Source organism: Hemiscyllium ocellatum, chromosome 35 (assembly GCF_020745735.1).
Source record: "Hemiscyllium ocellatum isolate sHemOce1 chromosome 35, sHemOce1.pat.X.cur, whole genome shotgun sequence".
Classification (NCBI taxonomy): Eukaryota; Metazoa; Chordata; class Chondrichthyes; order Orectolobiformes; family Hemiscylliidae; genus Hemiscyllium; species Hemiscyllium ocellatum.
In genome coordinates this window covers 25,602,193-25,616,932 of record NC_083435.1, presented here as the reverse complement: position 1 = coordinate 25,616,932, position 14,740 = coordinate 25,602,193, and the positions used below count along the sequence as shown (strand labels likewise).

The 14,740-nt window shown below is 46.2% G+C and overlaps 1 protein-coding gene across 1 annotated transcript in view; it reads left to right on the top strand.

The window, feature by feature from the left end:
- LOC132832576 (complement C4-like) overlaps window positions 1–14,740 on the top strand; it is a 155,108-nt gene that overhangs the window by 60,552 nt on the left and 79,816 nt on the right. Inside the window, exons 17-20 of the mRNA XM_060850669.1 lie at window positions 500–691; window positions 2,940–3,054; window positions 6,962–7,032; window positions 9,041–9,180. Of these exons, the coding sequence (XP_060706652.1) occupies window positions 500–691; window positions 2,940–3,054; window positions 6,962–7,032; window positions 9,041–9,180 (518 nt within the window). The remainder of the gene's footprint in view (window positions 1–499; window positions 692–2,939; window positions 3,055–6,961; window positions 7,033–9,040; window positions 9,181–14,740) is intronic.

Genomic DNA, 14,740 nt, shown 5'->3' with positions numbered 1-14,740 from the left:
AGGGGCAAATCCATTTTGGTCCATTCTGTGATGATTCCAAGTCAAGAGAGTGTGGTTACAAAATGTCGAGTTGTTCAAAGCGAGAAAGCTTAGGCCATCAGACTAAAAAGAAACTGCAAAGCTTTTAAGAAATGGAGATAGGAAAATAATTTTGTAGGATTGAGTATCTGTAACAGATGATGCTGGGAAACAGATTCCAATTTTGTTTTGCTGTTTGAGTTAGTTTTTTTAAACTTTGGTATACGTATAGTGCACACATGTACATAGCTTTGCGTGTGCTTTTCTCCTTGTGTGCAATAAGCTTATGTTCTATTGTTAAGCAACAGTCTCATGTAGATACTTTCTGTGACTAACCATCACGGTAACAGACTTACCGTGGACTAAATATTTAATTATCAACCCAGGCTTCATTCCGGGATTTGGCTTGTCCAGGTTTACCCATCAGCTGGGATCATAACAAATTGCAACCTCATATTGTTTGCTGTGATTTATATTCCAGTAAGCCACTACACCGACAACCTAAGGAAATGCTGCACGGATGGATTAACCATACTTCCAATGAAACGTAGCTGTGAAGATCGGGCATTGCGTATCAAGGACGATGAATGCCGAAAGGTTTTCCTCACTTGCTGTGACTTTGGCATGGAAGCGAGGATGAACCAATCGCAGAAGCTCGATACAATCGGAAGACGTAAGTGTACACTTAGAGTCACAGAGTCATAGAGATGTACTGCATGGAAACAGACACTTCGATCCAACCCGTCCATGCTGACCAGATATCCCAATCCAATCCAGTCCCACCTTCCAGCACCGGGCCAGTATCTCTTCAAACCCTTCCTATTCATATACCTATCCAAATGCCTTTTAGATGTTGCAATTGTACCAGCCTCCACCATTTCCTCTAGGAGAAAGTGAGGACTGCAGATGCTGGAGATCAGAGCTGAAAATGTGTTGCTGGAAAAGCACAGCAGGTCAGGCAGCATCCAAGGAGCAAGAGAATCGACTTTTCAGGCATGAGCCCTTCTTCAGGAAGAGCTTCTTCAAGGAAGGCATCCTTGCAAGAGGATTCACAGTAGGTTAAAATCTTCCAGGAGAAAGTGAGGACTGCAGATGCTGGAGATCAGAGCTGAAAATTCCTGAAGAAGGGCTCATGCCCAAAAAGTCGATTCTCCTGCTCCTTGGATGCTGCCTGACCTGCTGCACTTTTCCAGCAACACATTTTCAGCTCCACCACTTCCTCTGGCAGGCTCATCCCATATAACCAACCTATCCTCAGCTCAGAGAACTGATCACTGTGTAATCCTCTGAAATAGAAACATCAATGGAGCTGATCAATTATCAAATGCTGAGTTTGGAGGTTTTGAGCTATAGAGAGAGGCTGAATAGACTGGGGCTGTTTTCCCAGAGCATCGGAGGCTGAGGGGTGACCTTATAAAGATTTAGAAAATAATGAGGGGTATGCACAGGATAAATCAGCAAGGTCTTTTCCCCAGGGTGGAAGAGTCCAAAACTAGAGGGCAGAGGTTTAGGGTGAGAGGGGTAAGATTTAAAGGGGTTGAAGGGGCAACATTTTCATGCAGAAGGTAGTGCGTGAGCTGCCAGAGGAAATGGTGGAGGCTGGTACAATTAAAGCATTTAAAAGGCATCTGGATGGGTATATGATTAGGAAGGGTTTAGAGGAATATAGGGCCAAATACTGGAAAATGGGATTTGATTAGGTTGGGATATCCAGTCAGCCTGGACGAGTTCCCATGCTGTGCATCTCTCTCACTCGATGAACATTTTGCAATTTCCAGGATAATCACAGAGGAATTCAGTGTGTTGTGGTGAATGAGTCAAGAGTACGGAGTGGGGTTGGGGAAGGGGCGTGGGAGATGAGTAGACCTCTCACCTTCATCTTGTCAATTGCACAAACCAGGTAGCATTGAACTGACCAGTCTTTCTATATTCTCCACCAACTATTCACAGATTTGGGAATCCCTCACGATAGTGGGGTATTCAGCAATGGCGGTGACAGGACTGCAGAGCTTTGATCTGATCCCATGGTTGTAGGAAAATTTACTCCTTTCCACCATTGCGTGCTGTTTCCACCAAGTAGTAATCCCATGCTGTTGTTTTCCCAGCTTGACATCTCATTTTTCAGCATGTCTTGTGCTTGTCTCAGGTATGTCTTCCCACACAGTCCATTGAACCGGAACTGGTCTTCGGGCTTGATGGAAATGTTAGAGTGAGGGCTATGTTGACCATGAGATTAGAGACTGTTGTTGAATGTAGTTCCAATGGCAGCTGATGGCTCACAATGGAGCCCAGTTTGGAACTGTTGGATCTACTTGGTATCAGTTCCATTTGGCACAGTGGTTAGCCACGCCCAGCATAATGGCAAAGATCCTCAAAGTGAATAGGGAACTTCTCTATAAGAACTGGGCAATGGGCACGCTCATAATGATACCATCACTTGGTCAAGTGATGTGTTCTTCCTGTTGGTTCCCTCAGCATCTGCCACAGACTCGAACATGACCAGCAGCTCTGTCCATTGCATTGTCTTCAGTGATTCCTTGCTTCATCCGAGTCATGGTGTTGAGGCACTCTCCCGAGTCTCCAATCAGTGGGAATCAAAAGAATCTCTGTGGGGAAACTGCTGCGAGTGTAGGAAATATGGTACAGGAGATATAACCATTTGATTGAGTGGGGATTCCTTACTAAAATCTTAATTACCTCTGAACAAGCTCACTGGTTCTGACAACTGGTCAATGGAAATATTGCAGTTGCAGGAGACAGGAATGGCTCGAGGTAAAAGTGGCACAATGTTGTTTGCATGTCATGAGATATGTTCTCAATTTCGGTGAACCCGGACATCAGACATGCAGTGTAACAGTCAGCACATGTGAAGGCGTCTGTCCTGAGTTCCTGTCCCCACTAAACTGTCTGTTCTTCTTTAGAGTCGGGAGATGATGAGGATGACGTCTTTGATGAGTACGAAATGCAGATTCGCAGCTATTTTCCAAAGAGCTGGCACTGGAAAACATATAATAATAGACCTGCAGGAGAGAACCAGTAAGTGTAACATAATTTCCAGCAAGATATCCCAGACTTCTCCAAAACAATGGCGGTGTGTTGTTTTTTGAAGTTGGTTCATCGCAAGAGATTTCATCTGAATAACCCATTGTGCACATGAGCATGACTGTTCTCATAACTAAATTCAATTAGGCTCATTTTAATGTTATCCCACAGTGGACAATTTATTCACTGAGCTGCTGGTAAAATACATCATACGATTTGGTTGGCTGTTTATTTAGGTCTTTGCAAGTTTCTAATTACATCATGCATCCCACGTTTTGACTTGCTTCAGTACAAGTTAGGTGAATTGGCCATGCTAAATTGTCCATAGTGTTCAGGGATCTGTAGGTGAGGTGCATCAGTCAGGGAAAGTGGGGACTACAGACGCTAGCGATCAGAGTTGAGAGTGTGGTGCTGGAAAAGCACAGCCGGTCAGGCAGCATCCAAGGAGCAGGAGAGTCGACATTTCGGGTAAAAGCATTCCTGGTAAAGGGCTTATACCTGAAATGCCGACTCTCCTGCTCCTCGGATGCTGCCTGATTGGCTGTGCTTTTCCAGTACCACACTCCTCAACTCTGCATTAGTCAGCAGAAATGTAAATTAGTAGGGTAGAGAAATGGAACTGGGTGGGATACTATTCGGAGGGTCAGTGTGGATTTTTTGCACCTAATGGCCTGTTTCACACCGTAGGGACTGTATGATTCTTTATACAGTCGAAATGTTTTTTATGAGTACTGACTTTTCACACTGCAATGTACCTTGCTAACAAACATGTTGTACAAAAGACATCCTCCTCAGTTGTATTACCAAAAGGCAGTCAAAGATTATTTTAAAAGGAGGTTAAGACATCCTTTCGCCTCAATTTCCTCATTGTCCTACCATCTCCCACTCACCCACTGATGCACTGGCCAGGGCTGTCCATTCTCTCCTGCCTTTTGTGTGCGTGCTGTGTCGAACTTTTTGCTGAGTCCATCAGAAAGGATATGAGGCTGAGAGGGGTGACTATTCCAGGCAGCGGAGGCCAGCAGGTCAAAGCCTATCTTTGACACTGAAGATGACGCTGTTCTCTGTCCAGATTTGCCATCATGAGCATCTGTGACCAGTTCAAACTGGCCTTGGGAGCCAGGGTGAATTGAGGCAAGGGTGAGGCCGTGCTCTGTGGGAAGTGGGCCGAACAATCCTTTATCCCCCTCACTGTCAGGACAGATTACCTGAAGGTGCTAGGAATATGGTTCAGAGGGGCTGGGGGGGTGTGCAAAATCTTGGAAGGAGTTCATCGTCAAACTGATACAAAAACCGGTCCTTTTGGGAATACTGTTCCTTCTCTATTGCAGGTAAAAACCTGGTCATCAGATGGGAGGCACTCTCTCAGTTGTCATTATGTGTTGTAGGTCTGACCCAACACTTGAACCTCTTCCATATCATTTGTAGGTCTAAAATGGACATGTCCAAACCTCTGGATAAGATGGTTGATGGGTGGGGGTGGTGGTGTGGGAGGGTGGGGATGAATGAGGGAGTGGTAAACGGAAGTACCAAATGCCACCCCTCTCTCTGATGGCCATCTTTGTGTGTGGCTGCATCAAGTTGTGCATCGACCCTCGACACACAAACGCCAAGTAGTTGAACCGTTCTGTATCTCCTGACCTTCGTGGAGAAATTTGCAAAGAAAAGTACCTTTGACCACAAGTCTATCAGGAAGTGGTCAGCACGTGACGCCCTCAATACACTGAGGGAAAAGGAAAGGAGGGATCAGACAGATGTTACGGCTTTTAGCTCCGAAACATATCCCCTTATAACCACCTAGCTCATCGATCTCAATAGCAACAGTTTTAGATCAAGCAGTTTAAGCCTATGGTGTAGACTATTTAGGACTGACATGGTGTAAAATTTCTTCACACAGAGCGTGTAGAATTCGCTACCACAGAGAGCAGTTAAGGCCAAAATGTCTGATTTCTTGAGGGAGTTCAATATAGCAGCTAGACCTAAAGGGTTATCAGGATTACCTGATATAGGATATGATAGGGGGCTGTAAAAGGAAACAGGCTGTTGAGTTAGATGTTCAGCCATGGTCATAAAGAATGGCAGAGAACGCTTGAAGAGCGAAATGGCCTTCTCTTGCTCCTATGTTCTGTTTTGACCATAGTTGCAAGTAACCCTGAGATGAGCTCTCAACTGTATATTTGTTCCATCAATTGCAGTCGTCTGAGGAACAGTTTCCCTGCTCTATCCTTGCCTCTTCATACCAGCTGCCACCGCACATGTGTGAGCTTGAGGCCCTTCAGTTTATTACTCACTGACAGCCCCTCAGCATTGCTGGAGGGGCCAGCATTTATTACCCATCCTGAACAGTTCCTCAGAAGGTGGCAGTGAGCTGCCTTTCTGAATCTCTGTGGTACCTGGGGGATAAAAAAAAGGCCCACAGTGCTATTACCTTGACAGTTGTGGAATCTTGACCTCGCGACAACGAAGGAGAGACAGTATATTTCCAAGTCGGGATGGTGAGTGGCTCTGAACCTGATGAAGGGCTCTGGCCCGAAACGTCGAATTTCCTGTTCCTCGGATGCTGCCTGACCTGCTGTGCTTTAACCAGCAACACATTTTCAGCTCTGGTCTTTCAATCTCCCTGCTTGCCTTTGTCCTTCTAATTGGTGGAGGTAGCGATTTTGGAAGACGCTGTCCGCAGAGCTGTGGTGAGTTGCTGTAGAGCATCTCTTGCATTGTACACAGTGCTACTAAAGTGTCACAGTGGTGCCTTGGTTGTCAGATTAACTGTAAAACTGATGCTCTGTTTTGGGCGGATGTCAAATGGGAGATGACTAAGGTTATATCCTTGGAAGGCTGCAGAATAACAGTGTTGGTGCTGGAAGTGAAACAAGTCATGATACAGTTTCAGTTCACTGAATCCCTGCAGTGCAAATAGAGACTATTTAGCCCATCAAGTCTGCACTGATCCTCCAAAGAGAACCTATTCTACTTCCATAACTCCTCATTAACAATGGCTAACCTACCTAGCCTGCACATCCCTGAACACTACTGGGCAATATTTCCCATGGCCAACCCACCTAACCACTGGCACAACTGTGGACTGTGGGGGGAAACTAGGAGAAAGTGAGGACTGCAGATGCTGGAGACCAGAGTTGAAAAGTGTGGTGCTGGAAAAACACAGCAGGTTGAGCAGCATCCAAGGAGCAGGAGAATCGACGTTTCGGGCATAAGCGATTCCTGAAGAAGGGTTTATGCCCAAAACGTCGATTCTCCTGCTCCTCAGATGCTGTCTGGCCTGCTGTGTTTTTCCAGCACCACACTTTTCAACTGTGGGAGGAAACCTGAGCACCCAGAGGAAACCCACACAGATGCAGGGAGAATGTGCAAATTCCACACCGACTGTCAACCAAGAGTGGAATTGACCCTGTGGCACTGTGGCACTGTGAGGCAGCAATGCCAACCATTTTGCCACCAACATTTCACCATTTTAACGGTGGGATTCAAAGTCATGTCCCTGGAGCATTAACCTGTAGTTCTGGAGGATTAGCCCAGGCACATCGCCACTACACCACCACCTCCCATTGAATCAATTGAAGAGGTAAGAATGCAGAGAGATGAGTGCAGACCCCACTCAATTGAGACAGTGGATGGTGTGAGGAAACGTCCCAAAAGCTGAAGATAAGTTGAAAAGGTCAAACGTGTGCAACATGATATCAGTTTCAAGGGAGGTTTCACAACTTTGGAAGGGCTGGAATGTCCTGCTTGGAAGGCGTTCATAGATGTGGAAAGTACCAACAGGCTGAAAGATTTGGAAATGAAAAGTGCTGACTATGATTGGAATGGTGACTTACAGAAAGAAAGGGGTTATGGTTTCTTTTGGACGAGTTCATCTCCTTAGCCTAATTCTTTTTGGTTCCAGGTTTACTGTTTTCCTCCCTGATTCAATCACAACGTGGGAAGTTCAGGCAGTTGGCATGTTTAACAATAAAGGTGAGACCCTTTCCCGCACTGACATTAATTTGTGAGATAATAGTAGCATTAAATTAAATTGCTTACTATTAGTGTTTCTAACTAGTCTCAGTGTATGGTACAACAATATTTTTGCATCTTCTGTGAACCAGTTGTTAATTATAAACAGACTGTCAAAGTCATTTGACAGAATGCCTCATCACCAGACCTTTCTAACAAGCACCAAGACATCACTTGGCTGGTGAGAAGGGCACTGCCCATTCGATACTTCACATACGCCCAGACTCTCCGTGCCATCACACCCTGGCCTCACTGTGGAAGAGTGGGTAAAGATTGTCAGACATCTCCCTCTGGAGTGGGCCTTTGTAAAGGGTGTCTGGAGGGAGATGCAGTGGTTTGTGTTGAGGTTCGTCCCGTGCAGCTCCGTGACTCCATGCTCTATGGGCTGTTCCCCGGGACACACTCCGAGACAAACATCGACTGCGCCTGGAAGACCATCACCTTGGTGAAAGGTGCACTTTGGTCTGTCCGAAACTTATTGGCCTTCCAGAGGAAGGAGTTGACCCTGACCAAATGTTGTAGACCGGCGCATTCCAAGTTCCAGAACTACACGCTGAGGGACACATTAAAGCTTGGGGCAGCTGCTGCCAAGGGGCAGTGGGGAAAGACCATCATCTGGGGTCTTCCTGCTGAAGGTAAATGGGGGTCTGTTCAATTATCAGACCCTCCTGGTGCCTCAAGTATAGGTAAATATAGTCTTGTGCAAGTAAGAAATGTCTTTGGTTTGTTTGTTGGATAAAATCAAACTCCAAAGTTTGTTTCTCTGCAGGCTACTGTACAGAACCAAATTGTTTTAGTGAATATGCATGCATCATGGAATCCTATCATGTGGAAATAGGCCATTCAGCCTATCAAGTCCACACCGATCCTTTGAAAAGCATACCACCCAGATCCACACCCCCATCCGACCCCTTTAACCCTCCTTTTCCCATGGCCAATCCACCCTCACCTGCACATCATTGGACTGTGGGAGGAAACCAGAGCACCCGGAGGAAACCCACACAGACACGGGGAGAATGTACAAACTCCACACAGACAGTGACCTAAGTGTGGAATCGAACCCGGGACCCTGATTCTGTGAGGCAGCAGTGCTCAAAAACTGAGCTGCTCCTGTATAGGAAGATTTTTTTATGAATAAAGTTTATATTTGAAATAAAAATAGCTAAAATATAAGTTGATATTATATAGCATGAGAAAGTAGTATGAGATATAACATTTTGGAGTATGGATTAATCCTGCATGATAAGATAAGAGATATGGGTGATTCAGCGTTGCATGATGGCTCAGTGGTTAGCACTGCTGCCTCACAGCGCCAGGCACCTGGGTTCATTTCCACACCGTCTGGTGATTGTCAGTGCAGAGTTTGCATATTCTCCCCGTGTCCATATGGGTTCCCTCTGAGTGCTCTGGTTTCCTCCCACGGTCCAATACTGTGCACAGTCAGTGGATTGGCCATGCTAAATTGCACTGTAGTATCCAAGGATGTGCAGGCTTGATGGATTGGCCATGAGAAATGCAGGGTTACAGGGATAGGCTCTGAGTGAGATGCTATTTGGAGGGGTGGGGGTGGGCTTGATAGGCTGAATGGCCTGGTTCCACACTGTAGGGATTTTATCTTCCTTTGACCTTTCTCTTCAGTCTACCTGCAGTTAGTTTATACTGAGGCTGAATGCTCTCATCTCTAGTTTATGTGTTTGCAGCCCCATCCTTGATACAAAAGGCGCATGACATCAATCCTCTTTTTTGGAATGTGCAAAATATTGATAGGCAAAATTAAGCTGCTGCAAAATTCAAGCATCAATTAAATGCATTGAGAGATTCTTACCCCTGTCAAAGCAAAAATTTCAAATGGTGCTTGGTTAACAACAATGTAATTCTAGTAATATTATTTTAGCAACTTGTGATTTCGAGGCCCTGAGACATGCATGCATATTCAATAATTCATGTAACTTCTTACTGTTACCTTCAGGTTTTTGTGTTGCGGAGCCAAAGACAATAAAGGCTTTCAAATCTATCTTCATATCTTTGAGGCTACCGTATTCAGTCAAAAGAAATGAGCAACTGGAAGTGAGAGCGGTATTGTACAATTACCACGATGAAAATATTAAGGTACCATTTTAAACTAAATAAGACTATAAGATATAGGAGCAGAATTAGACCATTCAATCACTGCTGATATGTTTCTCAACCCCATTTTCCTGCCTTTTCCCTGTTACCCTTGATGACCAAGAACTTGTCTATCTCTGGCTTAAACTCAATGACTTGACCTCTGCAGTGCACGGCAGCAATGATTTCCACAGATTCACCACTCTGTTGAAGAATATCTTCCTCATCTCTTCCCTTCACTCTGAGGCTGTGCCCTTGGGTTTATAGTCTCTCCTACAGGTGGAAACATCTTCTCCACATCCAATCTATCCGAGTGGTGCTGGAAAAGCACAGCAGGTCAGGCAACATCTGAGGAACAGGAGAATCGACGTTTTGGGCATAGCCCTTTATCAGGAAATGTCCAGAAACATCAAGTCTTCTGTTCCTTGGATGCTGCCTGACTTGCTGTGCTTTTCCAGCACTACAGTCTTGACTCAGAGCTCTTGACCTGCAGGTCCTCACTTTCTCCTATTGCTCAGTATTTTGTAAGTTTCAATTAGATTCCCCTCTCATCCTTCTAAACTCTACAGATTACAGATCCCGATTTTCCAACCACTCTTCATATGACAAGCCCTTCATCCCTGGGATTATGCTTATAAACTTCCTCTCAGCTCCCTCCAAGGCCAGAGCATTGTTCCTTAGATACAGCACCCAAAACTGCTCTCAATATTCCAAATGCACTCTGACCAGCCTTAGCAGTACATCCACAAATTAAATTAGATTAGATTACTTACAGTGTGGAAACAGGCCCTTCAGCCCACAAGTCCACACCGACCCGCCGAAGCGCAACCCACCCATACCCCTACATTTACCCCTTACCTAACACTACGGGCAATTTAACATGGCCAATTCACCTGACCCGCACATCTTTGGACTGTGGGAGGAAACCGGAGCACCCGGAGGAAACCCACGCAGACACGGGGAGAACGTGCAAACTCCACACAGTCAGTTGCCTGAGTCGGGAATTGAACTCGGGTCACAGGCGCTGTGAGGCAGCAGTGCTAACCACTGTGCCACCATGCCGTCCACATCCCTGCTCTTGTATTCCAGTTCTTTTGAAATGAATGTTAATATTACATTTCCTACCTGCCAACTGAACCTGCATGTTAACCTGAAGAGAGTTAAGAACGAGGACTCCCAGGTCCCTTTGTGCTTCTGATTTCCTAAGCCTTTCCCCATTTTAAAAATAGCATGCACCTCTACTCTGTGAATAACCTCACACTTTCCCACATTGTATCCCCATCTGCCACTGCTTTGCCCACTCCCCTAGCCTTTCCCAGTCCTTCTGCAGGCCCCCTCCTGCTTCCTCACACTGTCTGCCCTTCCCTTACCTTTGTGTCACCTGTGAATATAGCAACAACACCCTCAGCTCCTCCGTGGAGATCGTGAATGTATAATGTGAATAGTTGTGGTCCCCACACTGACCCCCACGCCAATCGCCAGCTGCCATCCTGAAAAAGATCCCATCAACCCTACTCTCTGCCTTCTGCCAGTCAGGCATTCTATGCCAGCAAGGTAAAAACAATGACTGCAGATGCTGGAAACCAGAGTCTAGATTAGAGTGGTGCTGGAAGAGCACAGCAGTTCAGGCAGCATCCGAGGAGCAGTAAAATCGACATTTCAGGCAAAAGCCCTTCATCAGGAATAAAGGCAGAGAGCCTGAAGGGTGGAGAGATAAGCTAGAGGAGGATGGGGGTGGGGAGAAAGTAGCATAGAGTACAATAGGAGAGTGGGGGAGGGGATGAAGGTAATAGGTCAGTAGGAGGGTGGAGTGGATAGGTGGAAAAGAAGATAGGCAGGTAGGACAAGTCATGGGGTCAGTGCTGAGCTGGAAGTTTGGAACTAGAGTGAGGTGGGGGAAGGGGAAATGAGGAAACTGTTGAAGTCCACATTGATGCCCTGGGGTTGAAGTGTTCCGAGGCGTTCTTCCTCCAGGCGTCTGGTGGTGAGGGAGCGGCGGTGAAGGAGGCCCAGGACCTCCATGCCCTCAGCAGAGTGGGAGGGGGAGTTGAAATGTTGGGCCACGGGGCGGTGGGATCGGTTGGTGCAGGTGTCCTGGAGATGTTCCCTAAAGCGCTCTGCTAGGAGGCGTCCAGCCTCCCCAATGTAGAGGAGACTGCATCGGGAGCAACGGATACAATATGTGATATTGGTGGATGTGCAGGTAAAACTTTGATGGATGACTCAGCACTGACCCCATGACTTGTCCTACCTGCCTATCTTCTTTTCCACCTATCCACTCCACCCTCCCCCCTCTGACCTATCACCTTCATCCCCTCCCCCACTCACCTATTGTACTCTATGCTACTTTCTCCCCACCCCCACCCTCCTCTAGCTTATCTCTCCACCCTTCAGGCTCTCTGCCTGTATTCCTGATGAAGGGCTTTGGCCCAAAACGTTGATTTTACTGCTCCTCGGATGCTGCCTGAACTGCTGTGCTCTTCCAGCACCACTAATCCAGAATCTATGCCAGCACCTTGCCCCTCACATCAGGGGCTCTTACTCTATTGAGCAGCCTCCTGTGCAACGCCTTGTCAAAGGCTTTCTGGAAATCCAAAGAGATCATGTCCACAACCTCTCCACTGGTCAGCAATAAAAATGGTAGCCTCACAAGCCATTCCTACTGGTATATACCGGACAGTGAGAGAGAAAAATAGTTTGCAGAAACCAAAATGCATTCTCCAATGATATAATATTTGCAATTGGAATAGTTCCTGAAATAACTGCACAGAGGCTGTCACCGAGTCACCATTTATTTACTTGTGCACACTACACTGGAGTCAGCCCCCTGAACTGAGGAGATTCTAAATCCACTGTTTATTTTTTGTTTTCCAAACACTCTATCAAGAAGGTGCCCATCTCTAATCCCCGTTTATCATTTTTTTTTACGAGATTTTAAATCCACTGTTTAAATTTTTTATTCTATGAAACAGTACAAAATACAGTTAACAATAAACCGAACGCAGCGGTTCACAAATAAAAACACAATATATAGGGGAAGCGGCAGTTAAGCCAAACCCAAAATCCCACCGTTCAACCAGTTACCAGGGAGATGAGGACAATCCTCAAATCCCACCTTCAATCAAAGGTACCAATAACAATCACAAACAAGACAGTCCAATCAAATAAGAAACAGCGCATAGAACCCAGACCCAATATAGCTATTAAAAAGAGACCTGATCCCCATCCACAAGACATACTAATCAGACTGCCCTTGGCTAACCTTCCTGCAGGACCATTATCGGCCTTCTGGTCTCAGGTCGTCCTGCATACTGACCGACCCTCCCCAGGCCCGCTTTCCTCCAGGCTGGTCATTGACCACACAGCTCCCAGTCACCTCGCGTACTGACCAGACACTTTCCTGCGAGCTGGCTGTCAGTCTTCCAGTCTCCGGCTGCCCTGTGTGCACTGACATCCCCTGTTTATATATCTTTTTCTTTTTTTACTTCTTTTTTTTTTAACCTTTTTCTTCTATTTACCCCCACACTCCCACCTAATTGCGGTAGTGCTTCTTTATTCCCCAGCACTCATGTTCTGTGTGTGCAGGTGTGAGACGCAGTGAAAGACACAAGGTGCACGGATCTTTATTCAGTTTCCACCACCAGGAAGAAAAGAAACACCCGAGTGGCCAGTGACGAGCAGTGCCCTTCACATCAAAGGGCAATGCTGTGTGATCAAACAGTGAAGGGGAGGGCAGGGATTAAATCAAAATAGAGTTGGAGGGGGAAATAATGCACTCCATTCCCTGCGGCGCCCACCTCTCCCTGAACAACTCCAGGGTGTTGGTGGACACTGCGTGCACTTTCTTCAAGGACACCCGGGCCCTAACGTAACCGCGGAAGAGGGGCTATGCCAGTTTGGCCAGGCCCAGGAGCAGACCCACAAGGAGGTCTTCAGACCTGCCCTCCCTCCTCCGTACCAGGTGCCCGAAGATCAGGAGAGTGGGACTGAAGTGCAACCAAAAACAGAGAAGGAGGTTTTTAAGAAAATCAAAAAGGGAGCGCATCCCCTGTTTATATTGTTTTTTCCCTGCTAACCCCCACACTATCACCTAACTGTGATAGCGCTTATTTTTTTCCTCAGCACCCATGTTCTGCGTGTGCAGGTGTGAGACACAGTAAGAGACACAAGATGCACTAATGTTTATTCAATTTCCACCACCAGGAAGATAGGAAAACACCCGAGTGGCCAGGGACAAGCTGTGCCCTTCACAAAAGGGCAATGCAGTGTGATCAAACAGTGAAGGGAAGGGCAGGGGTTACATCAAAATAGAATTGGAGGGGGAAATAATGCACCCCACTCCCTGCAGAGCCCACCTCTCCCTGAACAACTCCAGGGTTTTGGTGGAGACCGCGTGCTCCTTCTCCAAGGACACCCGGGCCCTAACGTAACCGCGGAAGAGGGGCAGGCAGTCGGCCCTAATGGTTGTAGAGAAGGTGCACAAACAGCTAGATCAACACTTCAATTTGAAATTTTAGAGGTCCATTCAGAATTCTAATAACAGCGGGGAAGGAGCTGTACTTGAATCTGTTGATACGCGTATATAGACTTGCAAAATTCGAAAAACTTGACAACTCAGTTGGCTCTATTTCTCACCTCAGGCTCAAGCTGTCATCTACACAGGGAGATGGGTCTCATGTGCACTTCCCAGAAATGATGTCATGACCAGGAAAACAAATCGTTCTTTGGCTCCTGTCAGAGTCATTTATTTCAATTAGATTAAAGGACTTTTTTTATGCAAAATTCCCCTTTCAAAAATATTTTCATCCTTTATATTGTTATTTACCTCAGTTGGGGATTAATCAGGGTGCAGGAAAAGTTGGCCATTTATTTTACATCTGACCTGATATAATTCATGTCATGTGGGAGGGTCTGAAGCTGATTGCCAAACCGATCCTCTCAGCTGTTGATCAGTTTGTTAAACGTACCTTGGAAGGAAATAGTATATTGGGGGCACTGCAGATAGATAGTGCCGAAAGAGACCATTCAGCCCATCAATTCTTCAATGAGCCTCTGAAGAACATCCTACCCAGACCACCCCCCCTCTTACCATGGCTAACGCACCTATCCTTGACATGCCTGGAAAACTATGGGGCAATTTACCATGACTAAAATACTTAACTTCCACAACTTTGAACTGCAGGAGGAACCCCACACAGACACAGGATGAACATGCAAGCTCCATACAGACAGTCGCCTCAGGCTAGAATCATATCTGTATCCCTGGTGCTGGGAGGCAGCCATGCTACACACTGAGCCACCATCCCACCCAGTCAGATATGCTTATGTTAATACATAAATGAAATGGATAAGCTATTTGCCCTTCCAGGTGAATGAATATTGCTAAGAAGAGTAGAGATAATCTGTCCAGGGAATATCGCTAATAGCAATTGTCTAGGTTTGTGGGAGATCATTGATCACAACTGAGTGTTGCTACCCAAATTGCAATGTCATCTACACTTAAAAAGTACTTTGTTGGCTGAAAAGTGCATCGAGATGAAGCAAGGTGAATAAAGGTGCGACG